The sequence below is a fragment of the Sporobolomyces salmoneus genome (assembly GCF_050403485.1).
Source record: "Sporobolomyces salmoneus JCM6883 DNA, S_salmoneus_JCM6883_v1_ctg58, whole genome shotgun sequence".
In the NCBI taxonomy this organism is placed as follows: Eukaryota; Fungi; Basidiomycota; class Microbotryomycetes; order Sporidiobolales; family Sporidiobolaceae; genus Sporobolomyces; species Sporobolomyces salmoneus.
The window spans coordinates 1-24,504 of NW_027481105.1; the positions used below are offsets into that span (position 1 = coordinate 1).

Here is a 24,504-nt window from a genome sequence, read left to right on the forward strand (position 1 = left end):
ACAGATACGATTCGGCTTTCATCGGAACCTCAATCTCCCTCGCTTCGTTCAAGGAAGAATTCAGCTTGACTCTCGCCGACAAGACCGCTCAAGAGTTTGCCGCCATCTCTGCCAATATCGTTTCTACTTACCGTGAGTCTCCTCCCACATCGAAGAACAGCAACGAACAACAAGAGCTGACGATCTCGTCGGTTCGTTCTGAAACAGAGGGAGGATGTTTCTTCGGTTCTCTTCTGGGTTACCCGCTCGGTCAAATCCTTGGTCGTAAGATGGGACTGTTGGTCTCGTCTCTCATTTTCTGTCTCGGTGCTGGAGTCGTGAGTTCTCATCTCTGTTCTCGAAGGAAGGAGTGACTCACTGACTCTTTCGCTATTCGCCGTAGATGCTCGCGGCTGATGGTGCTCGAGGACTCGGACCGATCTACGGAGGTCGAATCGTCGCTGGATTGGGAATCGGAGCCGCCTCGAACTTGACTCCTCTCTACATTTCTGAAATCTCTCCCCCAGCGATCCGAGGTCAACTCGTTGGAATGTATGAAATCGGTTGGCAAATCGGTGGTCTCGTTGGATTCTGGATCAACTACGGTGAGCTCAAACTCACTCTCTTGCGTACAAACCCCAGAACTGACGCTTTTTCGATCGCTAGGTGTCACTCAACACATTCCTTCGTCTCGCAAACAATGGTTGATTCCTTTCGCCGTCCAACTCATTCCCGGAGGAATGTTCCTCGCTGGTATCCCCTTCTTCATCAAAGAATCGCCTCGTTGGTTAATTACGAGGAACCGAAGGGACGAAGCCGTCAAGAATCTCTGCTTCATTCGAAACCTCTCGCCTCAAGAACCCTATTTGATCAACGAGATGAACGAGATTGACGTTCAAGTCGAACACGATCGAACTGCCGTTGGAACTGGATTCTGGGCGCCGTTCAGACAAGTTTTCGGAAAAGGGTTCTTGTTCCGTCGCATGCTCATTACGACTTCTCTCTTCATTTGGCAAAACGGTACCGGGTGAGTTTACTAGTCTTCGCTCTCTTCCTTGCATCGGTGCTGATCCTCCCTCGCTCAACGCAGAATTAACGCAATCAACTACTACTCTCCTACGTTCTTCCGTTCGATCGGAGTCGCTGGATCGTCTGCTGGTCTCTTGACTACCGGTATCTTCGGAGTGATCAAGACCGTCCTCGCTCTCGTTTGGTGCTTCTTCGTCATTGATCACTTTGGTCGTCGAGGAATCGTGAGTCTCTTTCACCCCTTCTCGATTTCTGAGCTTTTCACTGACTCTCTCGCTCTTCGATTCGGTGTAGCTCTTGGTTGGATCGGTAGGAGGAGCGATCTCAATGTACATCATCGGAGGATACCTCGCCGCTGGAGCCGTTCCCGCCGTTCCGACCGGAGATCTCCCTCCTGGTGGAATCGCCGCCATGTTCTTCTTCTATCTCTGGACCGCGTTCTACGCCGTCTCATGGAACGGTACTCCTTGGGTGGTCAACTCGGAGGCGTTCCCTGGAGCGGTTCGTCAAGTCACTCAATGTTTCGCCGCTTCTTCCAACTGGCTTTGTGAGTTAACTCCCGTTCTCCCCTCTCTCACCACTCAACTAGAGCTAACTCTGCTCTTTGCTCGCTATAGGGAACTTTGTCATCTCTCGAGCGACTCCTACGATGTTCCTCCGAATGGGAAACCGAGGTTACGGAGTCTACCTCTTCTTCGCGACGATGCAAGTCCTCTCGGTACCTTACATCGTGTTCCTTCTCCCCGAAACTCGCAACATCCCCCTCGAAGAAATGGATCGACTCTTCGCGCAAAAGAACGTCTGGACCGCGAACAAGGTCGTCATGGCTGAATTGCGGGCCGAGTCAGCAGCGAAGACTCAAAGAGAAACGACGAGCTCGCCGGGAGTTCCCGAGGACAACAAAGAGTCGGTTGTCTGACGAGGAGGGTCTTACGCAAGGAAGTGGGAGAAAGTTATCACTTAATAATGTAAAAGGTTGTATCGCTAAGTTTGTTTGTATCGTCTATCAAAAGCAAGTTGCATCGTTGGAATCTCATATCATAAGCGGCGGAAGTACGCCATCGCATTCGAACGTTAACGACCATCGAGAGCCGGAGAGAAGACGGATCAAAGCTTCTTCGAAATCCGGCGACGCTTTTCGTTCTCCCAACACCGAGCTCTGGCGCCGCGACGTACCGCTCAACTTTCGGACTCGCTGAAGCTCTGCGACTCAGGCAGCAGAAGGGAGATAGGTTCACAGAATCGTTTATTCGTAGAAAGAAAAGTTGCAAAAGATAGCAGACAAGGATCGTTAACAGGAGAGGAGGGATTGGGTTTGTACGAGGATGGGATAGAGAGGAGCTCGGGATGTAAGATCCTCGAGCGAACAATGTTCCCCCTCTCAGTCGAAATAGATCGAACGCTTTCGAGAGGTGAGCGGAACGAGGTGCGATCCAAGAGAGGCTTCACGACTCGAATGTCCTGGTTTCTGTAGAGAAGAGGACGGCATCAGGCAGACGTCCATGCTATAGGATTGAGCTTTGAACTTACTGACTTCAACTCGACGACAGGTCGAAGAAGATAAACATTCTGCAGGTTTACCAGGAATTAAAGCGCAATTCGTTCGGTTGTGATGACCAGCGACTTACAGAACCCAACAAGTCTCCTGCACCTACAGCGAGAGAATCCCACTGCTTGAGAACATGCAAAACTTGCTCCGGAGTCGGCTAGGAGCTCGATGCGATCAGCAACGGAATCATAGGCCTGCAGTTGAGTTAACTCACGATCCAGAGATGCCATGCTTCAATCGGGATATTGCCGTTCGAGTTCCTCTTTACCAACCCCAACGTGTTGCGAACGATCGTCAACACCTTTTCAACTTTGTGCACCTCATCGAGGAGCTTTGCATCCGACGAGCCAGGCTTCCATCGTCCCTCTTCACCGAACATAGATCGAAGGTTCTGCGTGGCCGCCACAACATTGCGAGTTTTGCCCGCTAAATTTTCGATCTTCTTCAAAACCTCTAGACAGTGTTTTCGATACCGCTTACGCGTCGTGTCGCCTCCGTAGAAGTCGTCGACCTGCGTAGCCACAAGGGAACAGTAGCGCACCTGATCGAGTGTGAAAGGTGAGCGTTTGAGCTCGATTCGAAAACGAAAACGGAAAAAAGCTTGCAGCATATTCGTGAAACGTTGAAGGTCCGGTGACATCGATTCCGGCGTGATAAGCGATACTCTCGAGCGGTAGCTTGTAGTACGAAGAAGAGTCAGGAAATGGCTCGAGGTATCGGGCGAGAGAAACACGACTGACGATGTATCCCGTGAAGAAAAAGTCCCACGTTTTCGTTGCTACGGGATTCCACAGCCCGATGTGCTGCAGGATACCCTCGATTTGCTCTGCTACGCGCTTCAGGCGGTTCTTGTCGATCTCCATCGGTAAGACTCGAAGGCGGGTGACGATGTCTTGCGCCCAATGAACCGCAGGTTCTGAGTTCCCGAGCTTCTCGACGATCCTCTTCAGCCTCGATTCGATCTCAGCTGATATGAAACCCATATCAGCTTTGAGTTCGAGGCGGTAAATGTTATCCTGAAGACCAGATCCCAGTCAGAATGAGCATCACGCAAAACTACTACAAGATCATTGACTCACAGCTCCGAGAATAGAGGACGATTTGTTCTGTAGGTTGGTCCAGTGTTGGAGCGCCTGGCGGATCATCTCGACGTCCGGCTATATAGTCTGAATCTATCAGTTCTCATTTCGAAGTCCTCGAGACGGGAAGAGAACTACCGCTCACAACCCAGAGGAACCAGTATGACGGCGAAACGTGACCTTTCAAGAGCTTCAGGCAGGCTTGAACCACGGCAAGGATAGTCGCGATTCGACGAAGTTCCTCCTCCGAATTTTCGTAGCCTGGAATCGAGGATTGTCCGAAACTAACCTCTCGCTCGAGTGCACGTAGAGCCGGTAATTCGACGTGATTTCCCTTCGCGAACTGTTGAACCGTCTTGATTGCTTCGAGAACATGTTGACGGTGGTCGTTACTACTCCAGTGCCACTCAGGCTCGATGTGACTTGCCAAGAGAACGAGGTAGCGAACCGCGTTGACGTGAAACCAGCTTGAGCGACGAGTCCCAAGGGGGATATCTTGAGCTAGTTCTTCGAATGGCTCCTACGAACGCGTTCGAGAATGAGCATAAGACAACCGAAGAGGGAAATTTTGAGGATCGACTTACGATGATTCCGCCTGAGAAGAAGAAATCCACGCTTCCAACGTTACGCCCTTTCTCCTTTTCGGTCCAGATCCTTTCGCGCATAGCTACAAGTCGAGCGAGTGCGATCTCCGAACCTTCTTCAGACTCTTCATCCCAAGTCTCCTCGAACGCCTCCAGTACGTCCTTGGCCCAATCCTCTGCGAATTCCGTGTTGCCGAGCAGTTCGACGATCTTGTCGAGGTTCGTAAGGACTCTTTGATGTACGAGCGGCAAGGTTTTGACGATGTGTGGTGATCGTGAGGAGGAAGAATCTGACGAGCGACGGGGCGGGTTGTCGTGAAAAGGGGAGTTGCGATGCATCCTCAGGTAGTGAGAAGGGAAAGAGAAGAGGGAAGAGAGAACACGCTCAGATCTCAACAGATGGGCACGGATCGGGAGGCGCCGAGAAAGAACGGAGCTGTAAAGGTTCGAGCGCTGAACGTATCTCCGGGAGTTGCAGAGGTGGAACTTCCGAGAGCGGAACAATTGTCCAGAAACGACTGGTGTTCTTCTTGAAGTGCCTCGGGTTCAGAAACAGCGAAGTGAGCTTGGACCTGTTAGAACTTGGGACAGGAGCAGGAGTGACCGAAGCGAATGTCGAGTGACAGGAGGCGGTCGCGAGTCGAAGCGGACTTGGCACCGAGCTCGGTGGAACGATCAGCAGTAGGCTCGGAAGTACGGTTCATTGGCGAGATCGCTTGCTATACCCGCGAGAAGCGAGAAAAGAAGAAAGGGCAAAAGGTCAGTTTCTGCTTGCGGACACATATTGGAATCGAAATGAGCCAGACTCACAGCCTTCGTCAGAGCTGCTTCTCCTTCTCCTACGACTGCCTCTGCATCTGCCGTCCCTTCGTACAGATCGGCGAGGTGTTGAGCCAACATCGCATTCGCCCTCAATTCGATCCTTCCTCCTCTAGATTCACCGCTACTCGCTGAGGTGACTGCAGATCTCAACACTATGATCGATGTCGTCGTTAAGCGGTAATAGTCGGACCATGTCTTTGCGCATCGAACTTGAGAATTCAGAGATTGAGGAGGTTTCGAGAGAGAAGGGAGGATGGAGAGAGCTGCAGACCTGAGAGATTGAGCGACTGTGAGGAGAGCTATAGTGGTCGGTAGTGACTTCAAGAGAGGGTCTGGCGAAGGGAAAGGGACAGAGAGAGAGGGAGAAGAAGATGAGGGAGTTTGTTCATTCAATCGACCTTGGAAATTCGCGATCGAGTAACCATTCGCTTGGTCCATCTTCACGACGACTATCCGAAGGCGCAGAGAGTCGAAAGAGCGGTAGAGGAGGAGAGGGAAGAGGGAAAGAGAACCAAGCGAGACGATGATCCTCTCTCTGTCTCTCCTCACTCACTCTAATCGCTCGACTTGACTCTCAGTGAGTTCATGAGACTCCTCACTCACTATAGAAACGCGCAAACTAACCTTCTAAGTGGGAACAGTGTCACTTTCTGATCTCGATTTCCTTCATCAAACTCTCACCTCTCCCACCTCTTCCACAACACGAGAAGACTTCGAACACGCACAGAGCAATTCTGCAGCTGAGACAACTCCATCCAGTCGAAGCGAAGCCTCGCCCGTCGGACATTCCTCCCCGAATCCTCCTCCTTCTCTCTCTTCCCTCCTCTCCTCTCTCCAAGCGACAACTACTTCCTCAACTGTCGCACTCAACGATACAGAGTCGCTAGAAAAGGGAGGGGGTGAACTGAGTGAAGGAGATTTGGAGAAGATGCTCGAGAGATTGAACGAAGCGGAAGGAGCTGCAGACGATCTTGAAGGAAAACTCGATGGTCTGATAGGTAACCTCGATCAGATGTTGAGCATGTTGGGCGTAGATCCGAGTGAACTACTCGAGGAGGAGGGAGAGGAGGGATCTGGTCGGATAGAGGAAGGAGAAGGAGAGAGTACAGACCGGTAGTTGTCTCTTCTGTGTGCATTCAACACACGTATCGTTACCCTTCTGGTCTATTCTCACGTTAGAGAGGTTCGACTTCGATTCATAGAGAAGCGAGAGGAGCAATTGCCAAGGTTCAAAGGAAAATTGCAAGCGAGGAAGAGGAATCGAGACAAGGATCGCTAGCAGAATACGGAACAAGTATAGGTTGAAGGGAAGGAGAGCACTCGTGCAAGGACCGGTAAGACGGATGAGCTGATCCTCCTAGCCGAAGTAGATCGCACGTTGTCGAGTGTTGAGGTGGACCAGGTGCGATCCCAGAGACGCCGCCGGTTTAGCTCGAGGTTCAGGTCGAAATTTGCTGGTCTGTGATCTCGAGAGATGTCAAGGGGGTAGCTAAGCCATCTCGGAAGCAGGAAGACTTACTTCGCCCAATTGTGCCCGAGCCTCTTCGGTGCGTTTGTGCCAATTTTCGTCCGCGACGGCCTCCGCGAGCACTTTCGGAGTTGGCTGTGGATCAGATGGAGTTAGCACGGTTGAACTGAGGCGGAACTTAACTTGACTCACGATCCAGAGGTGCCAAAACGCACTCGAAATGAAGCCCTTCTCTGCCACCATGATCAACGTGGCCCGAACGGTCATCAAAATCTTCGCCATCCTGTACAGTTCTTCGCGAATCCGGGGCGCACGCTCCCGCCACCCCCGCCCGCGCGCATACCAGCGCTGGTCCTTCAACATTTCTCTGAGTGCCTCTGTGGCGTTCGCTACTTGCGACAGCTGAGCATGTCGAGAGTATCCTGCCCACTTGTTCATGACGCCCGGATCGCGTTTGATTTGTCCTCGATAACGCGACGCGGCATCTGTGCTTATTTCGTAAGAGAAATCGAACTTCGTCGCGACAAGGAAGCAGTAGGCCACCGGTCGAGCGTACAATCTCAGTACGTTTCGCATAGGAAATCACAAGAACATTGACTTATGGCACAATCATGAAACCAGCTTGGTTCAGGGTCAACGAGTTCGATACCTTGAGCGAGCTGTTCGAGTGGTTCCTATCAATGCAAACGTAGATCAGCCAGAAGCTCCATGGCTGAATCGAAAGATGTCGACTTACGATGATTCCCCCGGCGAAGAAGAAGTCCAAATTTTTTGCGTCTGGCCCTTCGGTGTTGATTCTTTCGTGCATAGCTACAAGTCGATTGAGTAACATTTTCAGGTTCTCTGCGCTTTCTTCATCCCAAGTTCTCTCGAACGCCGCAACAGCGTTTTCTGTCCATTCCTCAGCGGGCGCAATCCAGCCGACCGATTGAACAATCTGCTCAAAAGCCTTTTGGATATCGCGATACACGTGTGGCAATGGTTTGAGGACGTGTGGTGATCCCGGGGGAGAACGGCGAGAGGAACGGCGGGACGAGAGAGCCGGCGAGGGATGAGGTGAGGGCTGAGGAGGGGGGTCCCGAGGAGTTGGCTGATATTCATCCTGCGAGTAAGGTGAGAGAAGGAGAGACGAAGAGGATGAAGAGAGAGCAGGCTCAAGCCAACGAGAGGACAGGAACGAGCGTAGAGGAACGCGGGCGCCGACTGAGGGCTCGAGCGCTGAATGTAAGAACTGCGTGGAATTCGTCTGTTGGCCCGAGCGTCGTTGTCGTCTCCTGAGTCGATCCTTGGTCACTTGCTTGGTCATCAAGCATGCATGTAAGAGTGGGATGCCCAACGATTTGTCCAGTTTCCCACGAGTCGAACGGGTCGGAGTCGAACGTTCGTTCCGAATTAGCGACGAGCTCACCAGCGCACGATGGTTGAAGCTTGATCCAATACAAAACACAGGCAGATCCTATCGAGCGAGACAATAAGAGATTCGAAAGATCGAGTTAGACGTTAGAAGAGATGGGTATGTAAAGAGAAAGACAAAGACAGAGAGGGAAAAAATGGGTATCGATTGATGTTTTCTGGGTCGTTATTGCTTCGTTCAATCCGTTCGAGTTTCGGTAGTTCCACTGACTCGTACTCGATAGAGACAGGTATAAGCCGGTTCACCTTGGTTACTGAGAATCTTGACGACGACGACTTGAACCGGGATTGATAATTGTCGAGCCGCCGAAGTGACGGGGAAAGTTTGTATAGGAGAGACGGAAGAAGGGTCGTAAGTTCCAACTGAGAGTAAGAGATGATTCGGCGAAGGAGGAAGGGAAGCAGGTTCTTCTGCATTGAGGGCGTCTTCAAGCGAGGTCGAAGTTTGAAGGGATCGTTTCGCTTCGAGTTGTTCGTGACGGTATTGAGCGAGTTTGACAACGTTCTCTTGACCTTCGACGACCGCCCAAACTTCGAAATCTTTCGGTGCCGAAGAGACGTCTCCGTCGAGGGCGACGTCTCGAGAGATGTGTTCGATCGTGATATCGGAAGGGATGACGCGTCGACTGAGTTGAATTCCGAGTTGACCATGTTGTCCTTCGAACGGCCAACAAGATCCTGGTGTCGAATCGGGATGGAGAGCGGTGACGGCGGGTCGACCTCGAGGAGCTGAAGCGCCGGTGATCCAAGCGAGAGCGGCTCGAGATCGACTGAGAGGGTGAGGTTCGTAAGTCGGTGAGGTGAGGGAACGAATGACTCGACCTCCTGAAGTGAAGAGAGCGTAATCGGGTCGAGCGAGGACGTCTTTCGAGTATCGAAGGAGGGCAGAGTCGACGAGAGAAGTAATAACAGCCGTGACGTTTTGTCCATCTGTCGATTTGATCGTGAGAGGTCCGGCGTGGACTGAGGACGAGGAAGAGGAGGAGGGGGAATGTCGTGCAGAGTAAGCGGCGTCCTTCTTTCGCATTTCGTCCTGTTTCGCAACTTTCGATAAAAGTTCTTGACCCATTTGTTCGAAGTTTTCGTTCGCTTTCGTCTCGAAGTCGCGCTTGAGGAGTTTGATCTCGCGATGTAAGAGGTCGAGGAAAGTTTTCTTTGAAACGAAAGCGTCTCCTCCCGTTCTTCCTTCGAGGTCCGAAGCGATCCAGGACCGTAGCGATTCTTCGTTCGAGCTAAGGAAGTCGTCCCACGATAGAGGTACCGATGGAGTGTTAACGACAACTGGTTGCTGCTGTTTGTCTCGAGAACCGAACAATCCTCCTCCTCCTCCTGCAGAACTCTTCTTAGCGTCGAGTGCTTTCACTTTCGCTTCGATCGTTTTTTCGACCTCCTTCTTGTCGACGAAAGCGTCCTTGAGGTGTTTCCAGAACGTCGGATCAATCTCCAACCTCCCGCTCTTGTCGAGTCTCACTCCAATCTTGCCCGGTAACTTTTGCTCGATCGCTTCGAGCGCGAGTCGAGTAACTCGTTCCGACTTGAGACCGTCCGAGACTTCTTGCGAGAGTTTGTCGAATCGAGAAGAGAGCGAATCGAGGTCTTGAGAAGTCGAGGAGAAACCGGATTCGAGGGAATCGAGTCGACCGAATCCGTTTCTTTGATTATCGGAGAGCTCTTGTACTCTCTGAACGAGCCCTTTCAGATCGTCCTCAACTCCTCGGATCGCTCCCTCGACGTGTTGACTCTCTTTCGTTCGGTCTTTAACGAGTCGTTCGATCTGTTCCCTCGTCCCGGCGTGTTCGGCTCCAAAGTTCCTCTCGAGTGAGCGCAGTTGCGTCGAGAGTTTATCGAGTAGGGAATGATCCTGATGGGTCCGAGATCGGTCTGCTTCGGAAGAAGTCGAGAGTTTACTGAATGCCGATTCGAGGGAGGAGAGTCGAGAAACTAGTGCGTCGAGGTTATCGGGAGGTGACGACGGAGCAGAATACGTAGGAGGGGAAGACGAGGAGGTCGAGGGAGGGAAGAATGGTAAAGAAGCATTTGAAGAATCGGCGTAACTAATCTCACGAGAATTTCAGTACTCAGTTTCCGTTCGAGAAAGTATGAGCGAAATAAGACTCACCGAATCGCCAACAAGATAGCTACGACTCCGAAAGCTCCTGCGAAAGCCTTCAAGATCTTTCCCCAGTCCAACAACGGATCCTGTAATTTCCTCTTCACTCTTTCCCCCCATTCGACAACTGGTCTCACTGCGTTTCCACACCTCCTACCCCATACCCCTTCGTTTTCCTGAGCCTCTGCATCGTTCGAGTTGGACTGACCGAGGAGAGAAGGAGGAGCAGGTAATCGATTCCTTTGCCCATTCCTTCGAAGATTGTTGACGGGTGATCCGGGAGTCAAGGGATAAGCGCCAGATTTCGGAGCGGGAGTCATTCCTACGGGAGTATCAGGAGCTTGTCGAGGTCGGGGTGGTTGGAATAATCGAGCTGGAATCGAACTTGCAGGTTGAGCTTGAGGTTGTGGTTTTCTCCTTCGTTCCTCTTCGATCGCTTGAACGAGTCGCTCTTCTTCACTGTAGTCGTACGAGCTGTTCCTGAGATGAGATAACTCATCGATCGACCTCGAAGTAGAAGCGTCCGGGTCGGGGTGGAGTGAACGATCGAAAGCGGCGAAAGCTGGATCGGGAGAGGGTTCGACTGTCGAAGGACGATTCCTCGGCTGCTTGAACGGGGACAGGGAAGGGAGAGAGAGGGGACTACGTCGTTGAGAAGGAATCCCTCGAGATGGGCCAGCTTCAGGAGGAGTCGGTTGAGACGAAGGAGGCGAAGGAGATTTCCGTCGAAGGAAGAAGGAGACGAGTCCTCCTGGAGGTTGATGAGTTGGTGCTGGCGGAGTTTGGTCATCTTCCTCTTCCTCCTCTTGTTCTCTAGCTCGTGATTGTGATTGTGATTGTTCTGGATCGGGAGTACCGAAATCGTTATCGTGATAACTCATTCCTCCTAAATCTTCCTCCTCTTCCCCTTCACCTCTGACTTGACTCCCTTCCCTCGATTCGACACTCTCATCGCTCGTTCTCCTCCTCGTTCCCGACTTCCCTCCTCCTCGACTCGTCCGTTTCTTCTTTCCCTTCCCGTACCAAACTTCTCCGTCTCGAATCCCTCTCGGAATCGCGTCGACCCCCCCTACGGTTCCTTTACTCTTGCTTCTGCTTCGCCTTCGTCTCGAATCTTCCGGAGAATCTTCATCAGAAGAGGAAGTGTTGTTAGGGTGGAAAGAGGGATCTTGAGAGGGTTTATATGAGGGATCGACAGGTTTCGTCGATCTGCGAGGTCGTCGAGGTGGCGAGCGTTCATCTACTCAGAGAGTCACTCGATCAGTCACAAGCTGATCGAAGAAGCGAGGGAAGTAGAACGAACTCGTTGCATTTTGATCCTCTTCCGGTCTCACTTTCGCCCGTTTCTTGCCCTTTTTCCCATTCGTTACCGTCTCGTGTTCTTCCGTAGAATACTCTTCACTACTCTCCGTCTCTCCCGGTCGATGTCGAAACGCCGGATCTTTCACAATCGTCTTCTGCTCGTCACGGACCGAAACTCAGGATTGTCAGCTCATTTTGCTTCTCGGACCTGAATTCCGATCGTAATGACGAACTTTTCGTTTCTTACTCGCGCTACCTTCCACTGCTGCCGCCTTGCTCGACTCATCCCGTCTTCTTTCCCCTTGTTCCTCGTCTTCTGCTTCTTCCTCCCGTGCAACTTCTCGCTCCCGCCCGGTTCTCTGATCCAGCGGTGGGAAATCTTCCCTCCTACCACCTTTGATAAGTCCTCCTCCTCCTGCTCCGGTTCCTCCGATCGTAGCGGTTCGGAAAGCGGTTGCGATATTCACACTCGTGTTGTTGAGTGAACTCATCGAATGCGACTTCCGATAGCGTTAAGCCTGAGAGAGTGTCTTGTCACGGGTGTTGCTGCTGGCGTAGTAGAGCCGGGACTGGGAGTGCTGGCTCGAGCAACGGGTGAGGAGGGAGCGTTCGAGAGTCTTAGTTTCGTTTGTAAGTCGCTGATGGGTAGGATAGCGCGGTGAGGACCGCGAGAGCGTTCGATACTGTGCAGCAGAAAGACTAGGGGGCGAGCGGAAGATGAAGAAAGGGGAACAAGAGTTGGATGAGAAAGGGAAGGGAACGACGGGTCGAAGGAGGTCCCTGCGCGAGCTCTACTGTACGTCGTCCGTGATGACTACCAGCTAGTCGTTGAAGTGTTCGCCTTGGCTACTGACCAGGACAACGAGGTCAGCTGTGAGTCGAAACGGTAGATCTTGGGGAAAACAACAAACCCTCCGTTCGAGGCTACTCGTTCCTGTAGGCGCGTCTTCTGCGGGCCGAAGACTTCTTTGGTATCTCCGTGTGAGCTGGAAGTCGAGCCGGGAGTCGGGCGTGATGAGGTCCAGTGAAAGGTTCGCGCGAACGTCTCTTGCTCTCTACTCTCCCTCACCTCTACGCTTGATCTGTTTACTCACTCTCAATCCCTCTGAGGGTAGCTCTGCTCCAACATGTGCATCGTAAGTTATCGATTCTTCCTCTTTCTCACCTCGCTCCTTTCTCGAGCTCTCTCTCCTCATTCAGCACCGCAACTAGAGCTAACGATGTTCTCTGTGACGCTGTAGCACATCCTCAACGCTCAAGCTTCGATCCGAGCTCCCTGTTGCAAGAAATGGTTTGACGTTCGTCCCTCCTCCCTTCTCTCGTCCCCCATCCCCTCTGCCGTTCCTTCGCTCTCCGCTGATAAGCTCGTCGAGAGGGGTGTAGTGCGCAGAATGTCACGCCGATAAAGAACCCGATCATCCCTTGATCCGAACGACGGAAATGGCGTTCTTGTGTAAGAAGTGCAAGAAGGCGTTTAGGAAAGATATGACGGTTTGGGACGAGGCCGACGAGTTTTGTCCCCATTGCGATAATCATTTCGTGAGCTCTCTCGACTCTTTCTCCTCGGTAGACGAAGCGAGAGCCGGAGGGAGACGGATGAGAGGAGGAGAAAGAAGTTTTGGGTTTTTCGAAAAGTAGAAACGCACGCTGAGTTTCGATGAGTTTCGCAGATTATTGAGGCGAAAACACCGAATGCGATGGTAGGAGTTGAATCAGAAGATACTCGAGTGGATAACCGGTAGGTCTCTTTCCTTCGCACGAGAAAGAAACGATTTCGCTTTTCGCAAGGAATCGTTTCTCGCCATCAAACTCCCGCTGCCTCCCTGGTCCACAACGCTTCCGCTACCTTCATCCATCTACAATACTGCCTCTTTTGGGTAACTCGCCGCGAAATCCTCGTACTGATACTGATTCTTCGCTTTCGGAACAGAGCAATCAAGGATGACCGCATCCAAGGGAGCAAGATCGATACGAGTGATCTCGACGATTTCCTAGAGACACTAGGATGAGGATCATATGTGACTCAGCCCACTGGAGATAGGGATGGAGCTTAGAGCGAACGAAAACTGGACTTTTAAATTTTCGATATTCGCTGTCTCGATTTTGTTGATAATAAAACCTTGTTGTATACCTTATTCCCTCAACGTGTTACGCTGTGCCTCAAACTCCTGATGATCAGTTTGCAGAAATACGATCGAGTCGACGTCGGTCCCGGTCATTTTTCGTCTTCTCTCCGCTCTCTATCTCGATCACCCGCAACCGCCTCACTCGAGATGTCACGCCGAGCAGCCTTCGCTTCTCAGCTCACACAAGAGGACGGTACCCCTGCCCCTGCTCCTCCTCCTGCCGCTTCGACTCCGAATCAACCTCCCTCCTCCACTAACAACACCTCGAAGAACTCTCGTACCAGCAACAACAGCACACGTGGAAAAGGCAAACAATCTCGCACTCAGGCACGCCCTCCTCCCGCGGTCAAGATCTCCTCTCCCGCCGCAAAAGCAAAGACTTCGCTCGAAACTGCCGCGAACCTTCAAGCACTCGCGAAAGCCGCTGCCGATAACGCCGAACTGAATGGAGATGATGAAGATGAAGACGGGGAAGGAGGGAGTAACACGTGTTTCATTTGTGCGGAACCGGTACAGTATTGGGCTTTGGGGAGTTGTAATCATCGTACTTGTCATATTTGCGCGATTCGATTGAGGGCGTTGTATAAGAAGAGGGAGTGTACGTTCTGTAAAGTGAGTCCCATTCAGTTACATCGGATTGAGGGATAGAGGAGCTGATGAGCTGGGAGTGATGTAGACGGAATGCGATTCGGTGATTTTTAGTGAATCGGATAGTAAACCTTTTGAAGAGTATGATGCAGAAGCTACTCCATTCAGTGACACAAAGGTAAGCGTTTCCCCTGCCCTCAACCCGAAGATTTGAGCTGACAGAGTTGAGGAACAGCTTGGAATTCTTTTCGAAACTCGAGTTCAACTCGAAGATACTCTCTCTCTCCTCCGTTTCAACTGTCCCTACCGACCCAACTCCCTCTCCACCGACTCTCCCACTCCACCTTCTTCTTCCGAGTCGACTCCCTCCTCGTCTGGGAATGATCCATGTCCCCAAATCCTTACCGGTTGGTCCGATCTCAAACGACACGTTCGATCCTCTCACCATTCTACACTCTGTGATCTCTGCTGTTCCAACAAGAAGATCTTCGCACACGAACATGAACTCTTCCTGATCCCCGCTACTTCAATCCCCGGTCGTAATGGAAACAACAACAAAGGAGGAAGGGAGAGTGAGTTGGATGTGCACTTGGAGAAACAACACGCCATGTGTGGGTTTTGTAAGAGGTGGTTTTACGATTCGGATCAGTTGTATAAACATTGTAGGGAGATGCATGAGGAATGTTTCGTTTGTATGAGATTAGGCGTTCGACATCAATACCATCTCAATTACGATCGACTCGTGCGTTCTTCTTCCTCTTCTCTCTCCGCAATATGTTCCGTGACTGACAGATGAAGTGATGGGGTGAAACAGGAACAACATTTCAAAGATGCTCATTACCTGTGTCCTCACCCCGAATGTCTCGCCCAAAAATTCGTCGTCTTCGAATCCGAACTCGATCTCCAAGCTCACGCTCTCTCTGAACACGGAGTCGGATCGTTCGGACAAGGAGGGACGGATCAAAAGAGTCGGAAAGAGGCGAGGAGGATCGAAACGAATTTCGTTTATTCGACGGGGGCGACTGAACGTGGAGGGGGAAATGCGAGAGGTGCTGCGGTGGGAGGAAGGAATGGAAGGAATTCGAATGCGGCGGCGAGTTTCGTCGATCCTCCACCGAGACAAGCGTTAGGAGAAAGATCAGTACCGGGACTAGGAGCGGGAGGAGCAACCTCGTCGAGAAACAGAGGTGGATTCGGTGGACAACTCACGACGACGAGTGAGAACAATAGTGGAACGAGTACTCCTTCAAATGCTGGAGCGAGAGGAGGAGGAGATTCGGAAACTTTGGCACAACATGCTGGGTTGATGAAACGAGTTCAGGACGCCGTTGGTGGAAACGAAGGGAGAATAGCTGCGTTCAGGTTCGCAGGTGAGTCACTCTCTCGCCTGCTCGATGTTTGAACACATCTGACCGAGTTGATTGCACTCTCCAGTTCGATCATACCGAGGAAACGAAATGTCCGCTGTGGATCTCGTCGATCAACTGTTCAACATTTTCGATCAGAGGGTTGATGAAGCTGGATCGTTGATTCGAGGTGTCGCCGAGCTGTTCGAAGAGTTGGACAAACGTCAAGCCGTTTTACAAGCTTGGAACGATTCTCGCAACGAGGTGAGCTCAGATTTCTTTTCCTCCCGTCGAATCGAAACTAACGATGATTCTCGTCTGTTACAGCAAAACCAATTCCCCTCCCTCGCTCCACTCGCCCCTACTCTTCACGGTCAACCTACCTCCGCGAACCCTACCTCCGCCCGCGCTCTCGCCTCACAACATCGTACCCAACGCCCCTCTACGACCTGGGATCGAGTCGAACAAGCCGCGACCTCTCGCGGACCCGCCGCGATCCAACCTCGTTCGAACCCATTCCCCGCCTTGATGAGTGCGAGTAACGCCAAGAACGTCGTTGGACTCCGAAATGCCGGAGTTCAAAAGAAACGAGTCGTCGGAGGATCTACTCCTTGGAGTGCAGCAGGTTCTTCCGGGGCTCAAGCTCCAACTACTTCGAGTTTCCCGAGCCTCACTCCTGGTTCCTCCTCTTCTTCTTCTTCGACGACTCCCCCGCATCTATCGAGACAACCTTCCCCTGGATCGTTCCCTACCCTTTCTGGACTTTCCTCCTCTCGACCCTCAGTCTCCCCTTCTTCTTCCTCGTCGAAGGTCGTCGTTTCGGGATCTCGTAAAGCCCCTCCTCCTCGTGCTTCCTCCGGACTCGATTTCCCTTCCCTTCCGACTTCCTCGGCTGCTTCCGAAGCGAGAGCTCGAATGAGAGCGGCGTTACAGAAACCTGGGATGGCGAGAACGATCACGGATGAAGGGGTGACTCCTCCTGGAGAGAGAGGGGAAGAAGCTTGGGCTTTTGGAGCGGGATCGAACGACGCAGGAGGGCAGGGAAAGAAGAAGGGGAAGGGGAGACAGAAGGTCGTACTCATGAGTGGGGGACTCGCTGGTGGGTACTAGAGTGGAAGGAAACGTAGATATAGAACGAGAATTACTTTTTCTGATTCTTTCTACTCGCTCGCAAGAAGTTTGCAAAAATGTTTTTACGCTCTCCTCGTTTTCCTCGATCTGTCTCTCCGAAAGTCCTCTTGTCCAATTACGATTCATATGCTCTCAACGATCCATCTCCCATCCCACCACTAACCCAAACCCTCCCGCTGCCTCCCTCTTGACCCAAAATCCCTGTCGCAGGATCACAATTCAATCCAACAAACTCTTCCAACACCCTCACTCTCACCTTCTCCTCTACCTCCTCGCTTCCCTTCTCCGTGTCCGTGTCCGGATCGAGTTCGATTGAAGCTCTATACGGTAACCCATCTGAACTAGCCACTAGCAACGATTTCCCTCCTCCGTCCTGATCCCATCGCACGCTTCTAATCGAACTCCCTTCCGTCCTCTTCCATGTACACAACGGATCGATCTCGACCTGCGAGAGTTGATCGAGCCGACAATTAGAGGGGAGTCGGAAAAGCGTAATGGAACCGTTTCGAGTACCAGTCGCGAGTAATCGTTTAATGGGGTCGTAAGACATGGATTCGATCGAGCTGGAGTGAGATGTCTTGAAGAGAGTGATGGGAGTGGCGGAGACGGAGAGAGAGGATGAGTCGAGAGTGTCTGAGGAGGGGGAGAGGGAAACGAGTGAAACTGTCCCATTCGGGTGTCCGCAGAATGCGAATCTTCCCTCCAACACATTCTCTTCAGTAGGAGACATCGTTGAGATGACCTCCATTTTCGAGATCGGTTGAGACAATGTCCAGGTCTTCGTGTTCTCGCCGGTTGAAAGATCCCATAATTTGATCGTCCCGTCTAACGAGGCGGAAAGGATTTCACGACCTTTGTGATGGGTACCTCCGAGGAGGATGTGAGTTGAAGTAATGCGTTTCGTGTGCCCGAGGAGACGACGGGGTGAGGAACCATCCTAGAATGCGTCGAAAGTTGAATTTTCGTCAATCTCGAGCGGAAACGGGGGGAGCGAAAGGAGAGAACGCTTACGGAGACGGAGAAGACTCGAAGTGACATATCGGTACTAGCAGTCAGTACAACCTCATTCGAAGGGAACTAAGTATCACAACGAATTCACCTCAAAATTCGCTTAGCTCTTCTCGTCCTCGAAATCAGTCCTTAGAGCGACGACTCACGAATTCAACACAGGTGATATCTCCTACATGACCTCTCAACGCAACCTCTTTCCCCTTCCTCAATCGTTCCTTCCCGTTTCCCTCCACAAACTTGACCACTTCGACCACTCGACATTGTCCGTCCCTAGAACCGAGGACGAGTCTCCTACCGTCTGGACTAAGAGCGAAACACTCTATTGGACCGCTAGAGAGGGAATAGAACGAAGGGGAAGGGAGTTCTTCAGAGGTAGAGGAGGAAGAGGAGGAAGTTGGAGAATTCGAGAGGGTGGAAGGGAGGAGAAGCCTCGTCGCGGGAATTGAAAGCGAGTCGCAGGAGACTTCGAGTGTACTCTGAGTACGGGGACGTAGTCGATTCTTTCATCAGAAGCTTCGCAGAGCAATTGAGAGGGAGCAACTCACGGAATTGACGAGTTTGACTTCGAAATCACCCTCTTGAACTCGTACTTCGACTCCTCCCTCGTCCACATCGTCACTCTCCATGACTCGGATCTTCCCATGTAACGATTTCCCCTCTGCAGAGTAGAAGGAGATCCAGACGTTCTCTGCGGCGATCGAACCCTGAGGATTCGCGATATCGGCAAAGACGGACGAGGTTGAGGGTTGTAGCGCAATGTACGGCAGCGTGAACGAACCCATTGCTGGAGTGGTCATGGTGGGAGTGAACGGCCAGAGAATGAAATCACTTTCGAGCCGTTCGGGAATCTGATCGAGGGCTCCCCTCCTCCACCATACCGCGGCGATTGTCGCTGCTCACTATTCGGAACAACAGCTACTCAACCGAATCACACTACTGCCAGAGGAGACGGCAAAAGGTTCTCTCCATCGTCCCACTTTCCCCTTCATCACCACTCATCTACATCTCCCACGTTCTCTCCGACTCTTCTCTCTGAACCGCTCTATCTCAGGTTCGGATCAATCGTAAGTTATTCCGGATCACGCCTCATTCTTTACGTCGGCAAAGGAGCAGGAGACAGAGGGTTGGCATATGAAAGTTGTCTCGTTCCTTGATCCAATTCTCAACAAACCGTCATCACATAACGGCTCTACAAACAATACTCTCGCCAGCTTCCTCCTGCAAGAGGGACCTGGAAAGGAAAGGAAAGGAATTGCGCCTGGAGGAGAGTAGAAGAAGCGGGGTTGTCCAATCGAAACAAACTCGAATCCTCGGTCAACTTTCGGAACCCTCCCGACTGTTCGAGTGGTAGACTCGATCGAAGTGCAGGAATAGACCGAAGAGACTCAGACATACTAATCGGGAGGCGGAAGAAAGTACTGACTTTGACTTGTCTCTCTTTCGACAGATCTCTACCGCCTACTTCCCCTCCACTCCACTCACTCCCACAGAACGACCTCGTAGTCTCCAGATCCAAGCATCCTCGACGTTCTCTAGGACGACACAATGTCCCAGCCGACATTCTCTTCGACCCCCGTTTTCGCTCCTGGTCATTCCCATTCCTTCGCCCCTTCTTCTTTCTCCCAGCAACCCTCATCCTCGTCGACCTCACCTCATTCCCGTCCGCATCCATCAAAACTAACCGATCCCTCATCTTCCTCGACTCCCGTTCGTGCAACTTCTCCTCATTCCTCAGCCTCTTCCGTCGCTTCCACCGCTTCCTCCAGTTCCCCTTCCTCCTCCGCCTCTTCAACGAACCTAATGATGTCCAGTGTGTTCTCCACCTCAAATGACGATCGAGAACGCGGGAGGTCTAGCGGGACAAACCACAGAGGTTTGGGGAGAAGTCAAGGAGGGAGTGTTGGGAGTTTAGCGACGACCGTTAGTCCCGGTACGGACGCTATCAAAGAAGAACAAGAACAAGAACACGAGGACGATAGGGAAGGGGAATCTATGCAAGGAGTCGAAAGTGGTCAAGGGGAAGCGGAGAGAGATGAGAGGGAATCGACGAGGAATGAATTGGAATTGGAGGAGAGGAAACGGAGGGGAAGTTCGAGTGCAAACGCGGGAGGTACGGGAGGGAATGGGATCAATCTCTCGGGGTTGTCGATACGACAGGAGGATCGATCGAGAGGGAATGGAATGGAAGACGAGCAAAGCGGAGGACAGATTCGGAGAGCTGCGTCGACGACGATTGTTCAGCAGTCGACGATGAACGATCAGAAACAGGAGGAAGAAGTTTCACGGAATGGGAAACGGAAAGCTTCGAGAATTGGATCCACGAATTCATCGAACGCTACTCCTTCTACCTCTTCTCTCCCTACTCCTCAACCGACCCCGTCTAACTCGACTCCGGTCCAGCCGAACCTGAGTCAAACGAGCACGAATCACGTCGATATCGTTTCGTACCCTTCGAACGATTTACTTCGACTCCTCGCTTCCCTCCTCGAACAAATCGCTCAAGCGAACGACGCTAGAAACGCTCGAGTAGCGGCTGCTAGTGCTACTGCTACGAACTCGAACGTGAACGCTCCTTCAGACCCTTCAACCTCGTCGACTTCGAATAGGGATCGTACTCCTTCAGGATCGGCTCCTTCGTCGTTACCTTCAACTCGAAGGAATTCACTCTTGAACAACGAAGAGAGTTTCACGAAAGGTCGATTCGATGCTGCTCCTTTGAACTCGCCCGTCACGCCTCATCATTCTCGAAGACCGACGAAAATTGGTGGAGTTGGAGGACCCGGAATTCTCGATAACGCTTTCGAACGACCTTTATCGGAAGAAGCCGAGGAAGAGGACGTATCAATGATGCAGCAACAGCAGCAGCAACAGGAAGAGGAGATGCCTTTGACTCCAGGGGTCGATCTGTTACGAGAAGTAGGGGAAGGAGGAGGGGTCGAAGGATTCATGCCGAGTTTAGGGGGGACTCATCAACCAATGCCGTTGAGTCGAAGGAGGGGGAGTAGTTTCATCAGGAATAAACGACTGGATGAAGCGAGTAGTATGTCAAGACCTTCGACGAGTCGACAAGGGACCGGAAACTTCTCTTCAAACTCGTTCAAACCTCAGTCATCGACTCCGACTTCTTCGAATGAACCTTCCCCCGCTTCAAGTCGACGTCCCTCGACTACAAATACTCCCCAAGCTCACGGTATCTCTCCCGTTCCCTCTCCTCCAACAACAACAAACCCCCCCAATTCTTCCGAACCACCTCTAACTTCCCTCTTCTCAGCATCTTCCGTCGCCCTCTCCTCCCCGAACGCTACTCTCTGTTTCCACGCCCGAAACGTCCCCGCGATCTCTATCGAAGCTTACCTCCTCCGAATCCTGAAATACTGTCCGACAACGAACGAAGTCTTCCTCGCTCTCCTCGTTTATTTCGATCGAATGGCACGGATCGGACTCGAAGCTCAACGACTTGGACTACCGAGAGATTCAACATCCGGAGTTGGAGCTGCGCCATCAGAAGGAGAAGGAGTGGATTCGGCGACTCAGGCGATGGCGAGTAAATTGTTCGCGATCGATAGTTTCAACGTTCATAGATTGGTCATTGCGGGAGTTACGGTCGCTTCAAAGTTTTTCAGTGATGTCTTTTATACGAATTCGAGGTATGCAAAGGTGAGTTCAATCGATCGATGGTATCAGCTTTCCCTTCTCGCGAGTTTGGAGCTGATATCATGAGCGGTGTTAACTCAAGGTCGGTGGATTACCGTTACACGAACTGAATCAACTCGAACTTCAATTCTTACTCCTGAACGATTTCCGACTCAAAGTCCCTACCGACGAACTCCAACGCTACGCCGATCAATTAATCCTGTTCTGGATCGGTCGAAACGGTACTTCGAATCCTCCTGCAGCGGCCGCCGCAAAAGCTGCAGCTTCTTCCTCCTCTGTTCCTCAATTTCCTGCACCTCCTCCTTCAGACACGAACGGACAATCAGAACAGTTCAAAGTTCCTCCAACACCGACTCACGCTCCATCCCCTGCTTCTTCTACTTCTACTTCTCGTTTGACCCATTCAGCCGTGGCGGCTCACCATCAAACCTCTTCCTCTTCCTCCCCTATCGTTTCGAGAGGGTTCTCTCACACGACGACAACGGATCCCCGAACTCCAACTACCTCTTCTTCCTCTTCGTTTTCGACTTCTCGACCTCCTCCTCATGCCCATGCAGCAGCAGCACAATTGAATCGACCTCGTTCGGTGAGATCTCAACCGAGTAGTAGTGGGACTAGTGTTACTTCGACGATTACCCCTGGAACTCCTTCGACGACGAGAGGAGGTTCTTCTTCTGCTTCAGATTCGGACGATCGAGAAGACGAGGACGAGGACGATGAGGACGAAGGGGACGCACGAGTTCGAGCACGAGGGAGATTCGCCACAACTAGTGCTCGAGGAGGAGGAGGGAAAGTGAAGCAGGTGCCGATCAAACCGAGTGAAGATGGACATTATCACGATGGATGGAGTAGTAACGAAACGAGCGCTAGTAGTAGCAGGGATAGTAGTGCGGAGAGGGACGAGAGGGATCGGAGACAGGTTGATAGGAAGTTAGAGAAGAGGCAAGAGGATCAGGATCATCAGGATCGGATGCAAGAAGATTAATCACACTTCTTTCCCTCCCTCCGCGCTCCGAGTTATAGTTTTTTCGTTCTCATTATCGTTTTTCTTCTACCTTTTTGTTGCCACTTTTGCATTGCCCTTTGGTTTTCGCCTCAGCTTTATCCCGTTCTGGCTAAACTTTTCGCATCTGTTTCAATTAGTTAGTTTGAATTGTTTTGCAAACCCCTATCGTTCTCTGAGTATCTCTCTAGACCGTACCTGAGAACCGAGAACAGAAGAATATTACAATCTAGTACGGAGAAGAAATAACCCAAAGAAAACGGCAAGAAAGAGAGAGAGAAGAAAACGAGGTATAACAGAAGTTGCGGTTTAGAGGTCTAGGAACGCATCAAAATCGTTCTTGGCTGGAGGAGGAGGAGGGATCGTAGAAGCGGACGAAGGAGAGGAGGCCGAGGTGGAGGAGGAACGTTGGGAAGCGGGGAGGTAGTCATCGAGAATCGAGTCGAAAGCTGCGAAGGAGAATACAGACTCGTCAGCGAAGGACGAAAGGTCATTAGGGTGTGAGAGCTTACAGAACGGAATGACGACAGCAGGAGGAGCTTGTGAAGGAGTAGAAGCGGCGAGTCCAGTAGCGATCATTCGTCGAATTGTAGGGCCGTCGAGTTGAATCTGAACCTGGGGTTTAGTCTGAACGTAGCGAGTTCGATCAGTTAGCTCAAGTGCGAACTGACGAGACCTCGACACGTACATCTTTGGGAGAAGCGGCGTATTCGAGAGCCGGATGTTTTTGATGCAAGTTTTCCTTCTTGATACTTCCATGAGGGTTCCCAATCTTGCCCAAGAACGCCAACACGTCTCCTTTCGTCAACATTCCTTTGTGACCCGTAGCCTTGATCTCTGAGGTATCGGTGATTCCGGCGAGAGCGAGTTGGCGAAGAACTGAAGGGAGGAGAGGTTTCGAGTGAGTAGGGTGGGCGTGAATCGCGGAGGCGTGAGTCGTAGGAGTTTTCGGGGAAGGAGTAGGGGCATCGGATTCGGTGACGGAAGGTTTCGATTCAGAGGGAGAAGCGGAGGATTCGGAAGAGGAGGAAGAAGGGGGAGGGAATTCGAGGTTCGAGATGTCGTCGCCTTCCTCGGCGAGGAGAGCGATAGTTTGTCCGACAGGGATACCGGCGGTACCGGCGGCGACCTATGACAGTAAGAGCGTGCATAAGCCTGACTATCCCGAGAGATAATGCGAAATTGGCTTGAATCTGACTTACTCCGATCTTTGCGAGGATTCCATCATCTTGAGCCTCGACATCGACAGTAGCTATCGATGGAACCTTTGTGAGCTCGTGGGAGCTAGTCAGAATCGAGAAAGGAAGCTCACCTTTGTCAGTTTCGACCGTCATGAGAACGTCTGAAGCCGAGAATGCTTCTCCTTCCTTGAACTTCCACTCTCCGACGCTACCTTCAGTCATCGTAGGCGACATTGCGGGCAATTTGAACTCGGTGATGGCGGCATTGATGCGAGATTGATGAACTGGAGAGACACAACGAACATGAGTAGTCAGTGAAGAGCTCCTGATCGCTTTTGACTAACGATGAGTGGTACAGCGTCAGGGACCAGAGTCTCTTGGGGCTCTCTGACTGCACAGGGGCCTTTCTAGAGGGCTCCATCCTTTCATCAACGCATCGCATCTCAACTCCCGAATTCTCCTCTCCAAGTGCCCTCGTTTCTTCTGCCATCCACTCCATCCAGTCCTACAGATCTCAATTGGTTCTCACACGTTCTGGCAAGGGAGATTGGCGAGGTTGAGAGAGGTATCTGCGAGTGTTGAGAGAATGTTGGATTTTCGATCAAGTTTCTTTGCGACTTACTTTGACGACTGAGGGGGCGGGCGACTTGACGAGCGGATCGAACAGCTGACAACATCGTGCGAAGAGGCGGAACGATGCGAAGTGGACGTTGGCGCGATCGATTGGGTTTGTTCGAACAATTCATCGCGTTTTGGTTCTCCTCGCTCTTCTCACTTTGGCACTCGTTCCCGACGGACTTTCGACAGACGACATCAGTAGCAGCAACATCCCGTTTCTAGATCGCATACGAAGCTCTGGGAATAGCCAGACGCAGACGGAACAGAGTAAACCGATCGTCGTTGTGAGCCAGGTTGAGGCAAGGTGCAGTAGTACGGGAGGACGACGAAGAACGTGTGGAAGGTGCAAATCCAATTAGGCCAGAATGACGACGTCAGAAAGCATTGAGCTCGACTCAGTAGCTCGTTTCTTGTTTCGTACCCAAACTTGCTTCGAGCTGACTGGTTGCGATCAGGGGATAGGTTCTGACCACTTTCACCACGACGCTCGGACAAATTTGCGCCAGTGCAG

At 51.8% G+C, this 24,504-nt stretch overlaps 9 protein-coding genes across 9 annotated transcripts; 4 read left to right on the top strand and 5 right to left on the bottom strand.

The window, feature by feature from the left end:
• JCM6883_005905 (sugar porter family MFS transporter) lies at positions 1 to 1,927 on the top strand (the record flags this gene model as incomplete). Its single annotated transcript, XM_076634346.1, has 7 exons — positions 1 to 132; positions 208 to 317; positions 383 to 584; positions 646 to 1,006; positions 1,070 to 1,232; positions 1,303 to 1,555; positions 1,626 to 1,927. Coding segments are annotated over 7 exons (1,523 nt in total), but the record flags the coding sequence as incomplete, so codon positions are not given.
• An 835-nt stretch (positions 1,928 to 2,762) lies between these two features.
• JCM6883_005906 (uncharacterized protein) lies at positions 2,763 to 5,480 on the bottom strand (the record flags this gene model as incomplete). Its single annotated transcript, XM_076634347.1, has 6 exons — positions 2,763 to 3,068; positions 3,298 to 3,573; positions 3,637 to 3,714; positions 3,782 to 4,156; positions 4,221 to 4,673; positions 5,031 to 5,480. 6 exons carry the CDS (start codon positions 5,478 to 5,480, stop codon positions 2,763 to 2,765), a joined length of 1,938 nt encoding a protein of 645 aa, XP_076485633.1.
• Positions 5,481 to 6,399: 919 nt separating this feature from the next.
• On the bottom strand, positions 6,400 to 6,792 carry JCM6883_005907 (uncharacterized protein; the record flags this gene model as incomplete). Its single annotated transcript, XM_076634348.1, has 3 exons — positions 6,400 to 6,501; positions 6,562 to 6,645; positions 6,703 to 6,792. 3 exons carry the CDS (start codon positions 6,790 to 6,792, stop codon positions 6,400 to 6,402), a joined length of 276 nt encoding a protein of 91 aa, XP_076485634.1.
• A 1,309-nt stretch (positions 6,793 to 8,101) lies between these two features.
• JCM6883_005908 (uncharacterized protein) lies at positions 8,102 to 11,826 on the bottom strand (the record flags this gene model as incomplete). Its single annotated transcript, XM_076634349.1, has 4 exons — positions 8,102 to 9,977; positions 10,043 to 11,273; positions 11,337 to 11,490; positions 11,569 to 11,826. 4 exons carry the CDS (start codon positions 11,824 to 11,826, stop codon positions 8,102 to 8,104), a joined length of 3,519 nt encoding a protein of 1,172 aa, XP_076485635.1.
• Positions 11,827 to 12,462: 636 nt separating this feature from the next.
• JCM6883_005909 (CHY zinc finger protein) lies at positions 12,463 to 13,344 on the top strand (the record flags this gene model as incomplete). The annotated part of the gene is made up of 5 exons (XM_076634350.1): positions 12,463 to 12,471; positions 12,577 to 12,633; positions 12,719 to 12,874; positions 13,006 to 13,073; positions 13,266 to 13,344. The coding sequence occupies 5 exons, from the start codon at positions 12,463 to 12,465 to the stop codon at positions 13,342 to 13,344; spliced, it is 369 nt and encodes a 122-aa protein (XP_076485636.1).
• A 264-nt stretch (positions 13,345 to 13,608) lies between these two features.
• HEL2 (E3 ubiquitin-protein ligase HEL2) lies at positions 13,609 to 16,505 on the top strand (the record flags this gene model as incomplete). The annotated part of the gene is made up of 6 exons (XM_076634351.1): positions 13,609 to 14,073; positions 14,138 to 14,227; positions 14,285 to 14,791; positions 14,864 to 15,419; positions 15,484 to 15,659; positions 15,723 to 16,505. The coding sequence occupies 6 exons, from the start codon at positions 13,609 to 13,611 to the stop codon at positions 16,503 to 16,505; spliced, it is 2,577 nt and encodes an 858-aa protein (XP_076485637.1).
• Positions 16,506 to 16,641: 136 nt separating this feature from the next.
• Positions 16,642 to 18,334, bottom strand: RPN14 (Rpn14p; the record flags this gene model as incomplete). The annotated part of the gene is made up of 4 exons (XM_076634352.1): positions 16,642 to 17,463; positions 17,538 to 17,603; positions 17,684 to 18,013; positions 18,083 to 18,334. 4 exons carry the CDS (start codon positions 18,332 to 18,334, stop codon positions 16,642 to 16,644), a joined length of 1,470 nt encoding a protein of 489 aa, XP_076485638.1.
• A 748-nt stretch (positions 18,335 to 19,082) lies between these two features.
• Positions 19,083 to 22,176, top strand: JCM6883_005912 (PHO85 cyclin family protein; the record flags this gene model as incomplete). Its single annotated transcript, XM_076634353.1, has 2 exons — positions 19,083 to 21,194; positions 21,274 to 22,176. 2 exons carry the CDS (start codon positions 19,083 to 19,085, stop codon positions 22,174 to 22,176), a joined length of 3,015 nt encoding a protein of 1,004 aa, XP_076485639.1.
• A 327-nt stretch (positions 22,177 to 22,503) lies between these two features.
• PDX1 (Pdx1p) lies at positions 22,504 to 24,052 on the bottom strand (the record flags this gene model as incomplete). The annotated part of the gene is made up of 6 exons (XM_076634354.1): positions 22,504 to 22,643; positions 22,707 to 22,821; positions 22,883 to 23,323; positions 23,397 to 23,446; positions 23,507 to 23,659; positions 23,998 to 24,052. 6 exons carry the CDS (start codon positions 24,050 to 24,052, stop codon positions 22,504 to 22,506), a joined length of 954 nt encoding a protein of 317 aa, XP_076485640.1.
• Between the last annotated feature and the right edge of the window lie 452 nt (positions 24,053 to 24,504).